This window comes from Cynoglossus semilaevis, chromosome 7 (assembly GCF_000523025.1).
Source record: "Cynoglossus semilaevis isolate Cse_v1.0 chromosome 7, Cse_v1.0, whole genome shotgun sequence".
In the NCBI taxonomy this organism is placed as follows: domain Eukaryota; kingdom Metazoa; phylum Chordata; class Actinopteri; order Pleuronectiformes; family Cynoglossidae; genus Cynoglossus; species Cynoglossus semilaevis.
Genome location: NC_024313.1, coordinates 13,003,209 through 13,006,013, shown reverse-complemented (window position 1 = coordinate 13,006,013; position 2,805 = coordinate 13,003,209). Strand labels below are relative to the sequence as shown.

General features: G+C 46.5%; 1 protein-coding gene across 1 annotated transcript in view; it reads left to right on the top strand.

The window, feature by feature from the left end:
• The window catches only part of vash2 (vasohibin 2), a 9,990-nt gene that overhangs the window by 4,314 nt on the left and 2,871 nt on the right, over nucleotides 1–2,805 (top strand). The window contains 3 exon segments of the mRNA XM_025056818.1: nucleotides 513–750; nucleotides 823–966; nucleotides 2,009–2,127. Coding sequence (XP_024912586.1) covers nucleotides 513–750; nucleotides 823–966; nucleotides 2,009–2,127 — 501 coding nt within the window.

Genomic DNA, 2,805 nt, shown 5'->3' with positions numbered 1-2,805 from the left:
CCCCCTCACCCCCCCCAACCCCCCGCTGGTAGGGTTAATCTTCCAGCAGAGCTCACACATCAACACTGCATGATGTTCAGTTTTTTTCAGTAACTTTGTTTCTTTGTTTCTGTCGCTGACGTCGACGTTTAGTTTCCAGTTTTGGCCGGTTCTCCTTCTGACTGGGCTAATTCTGAGCTAGCGGTGCTTTAACTATTGATCCTCCAGAACCTGTTAGAGAGGTTTGACCGCTACAGCAGTGTTAGACGGTCTGACGGCTAACCGTTAGCTTTCCGGGCTACGTGTGTGCCATTCTGCAATTTATTAGAAAACTTTGGTCAAACTATGGTCAGCGTTCTGAATGGGGCTAATCTTTGGCTAAAACTCAGCTAATTGTTAGCGTTGTTGTTTTACTTCTCGCTATTTCTACATACAGTAAACATTTAGATTTATTTGTGCTAATTTATGAGCTAAACCTGAGCAGAAGTTTGAGTTTCCATCCAGGTTTTCTTTAAGCTCCTCCCACTGAGCAGATACCTGACCAATGGCCTGACGTCTCTGGAGCGTTTCTCCATCAGCTTTAAGACTCAGTTTTCAGGCCACTGCTTCCACCATGTGGTGCTGGGCGTCTACTGCAACGGCCGCTACGGTTCTCTGGGCATGAGCCGCCGCCAGGACCTGATGGACAAACCACTGAGCCACCGCACGCTGGGGGAACTGGTGGCAGAGTTTGAGAGCTCCTACAAGAGATACCAGCACACACTGAAGAAGGTACGGGTGGAGGAGGAGCAGGAGGTGGAGGAGGAGCAGGAGGTGCTGATCAATTCTGTCTGCCCTCTCCAGGTGAAGATCGGCCTGTACGTGCCCCACGACCCACATGTTTTCCAGCCAATCGAGTGGAAGCATTTGGTGCTGAACGCCACCAGACTGGGAGCTCAGGAGATGAAGAAGGAGCTGGAGAAACACGGGCGAGACATGAGGATGAAGGTAGGGTTTGCAGACCAACATTGGTACAAAAGATTAAACTGTGAAATGAATTAAAGAAAAACCAAAACAAGTAAAGGTTACGGTTCAACAATGAACAAGGTAGCTAATAGGTAGCTAAAAGGTAGCTAAAAGGTAGCTCATAGGTAGCTAATAGGAAGCTAATAGGTAGCTAAAAGGTAGCTAATAGGTAGCTAATAGGAAGCTAAAAGGTAGCTAATAGGTAGCAAATAGGTAGCTAATACGTAGCTAAAAGGTAGCTAAACGCTCACCAACAAAGCAACTACAACAGTGTGTGTGTGTGTGTGTGTTTGTGTGTGTGTTAGATACTGGTGTTTACACCATGTCAGCTGAAGATGTAGGTCAGTGAGTTTGCAGCTGTCTCTCTCCCTCTCTCTCTCTCCCTCTCTCTCTCTCTGCTCCACTTGAGAGAATGTACATTTGTTATAGATAGTTCCCCCCACACGTCCTGTCCTCAGTGTCCAGTGATTGTTTGGTCAGCGAGGACATTTTTATAAGATGAGATCACGGTACAGTTTACACACACACACACACACACACACTCTGTCACACACTCTGTCACACACTGACCCACATCACAGCGTCACATGACCAGCTGTGGAACACGGTCCACGTCCTGTTTCTGGTTTCTTGCACGACGTTGACGACGACCTCACACTACTGCCAGGAAAACACAGGATACGTGTGTACTTCACCAAGTACTTCACTCAGTTTACTACTGTCTACAACGGTGTACTAGTTAGTTAGTCTGAGGGACTGGCAGCTAGCTAGAGAAAACTAGCTTTAGCCAAGTCAGTGGGGTTAGCTAAATGTCATCTTTAACACCTCTCTAAAGGATTACAATAAAAAGAAAACTATATCACCGCGTCTGTAGTATTGCAGTATATCGGTGTATATTGTATCGTGGTACGTATCGTATCGTCAGGGTCTTGCCAACACACAGCCCTAGTGAAGACAAGGATCAGTACTGGGCACCTGAACATCTCATCCATGGTGGCGCTGTTCTGTCTGTTTTTTTCCGTAGATCCTGAAATCGTCCAGCGCACAGTCACCAATCAAAGAGCGGAGTCGAGGAAAATCCTTATCACCACGGCGACGACAGAGCAGTCCACAGAGACGCTTCCCTCAGCGCAGAGACAAATCGTAAGTCACGGTTCGTCTTTACGTAGCTGCACCACGGGCTTTAGCTTAGCCTAGCTTAGCCTGGATGTAGCTAAAAGGTAGCACCAACGTCCAGCCAACGAAGAAGAAGAGTTAGAAGAGGAAGATCAGAGTGGAAGACAGCAGAGAGACAGTAAATACTAGATTACCAGGTTAGGAGTAACCTCCTGATACACAGCTCCATTCCTCCACTCGACACACTGTGGCGCTGTCTTCCTCTCTGGTTATTTTACCCATTTTTATAACAATACTACAACATGTTTTATTAATTATTATTGTTTTATATGATCAATATATTTGTTTATATCTGTGTTTTTAGATGGGGGTTAATTAAATTAATTCATTCATTAATAGTATATTTCTGTGGGGGGGGGGCGGGGGCTGGAATAAATGAATTGGATTTTAGTTATTTTTAATGGGAAAAATGAAATGGAGACATGAGTGGAACCACAGACCAGTGGAACCACAGACCAGTGGAACCACAGACCAGTGGAACCACAGACCAGTGTTGGTGATGAGCAGATCCGTCTGGGGAGTCAAATATAAATCTGTGAGAGCGACCACTGCTGCTGTGGACGGACCCGCAGGTCGACCTGACAGTCCGACTCCAGAGGTCAGGACAAGTTCAGCCGTGTGTGTGTGTGTGTGTGTGCGTGTGTG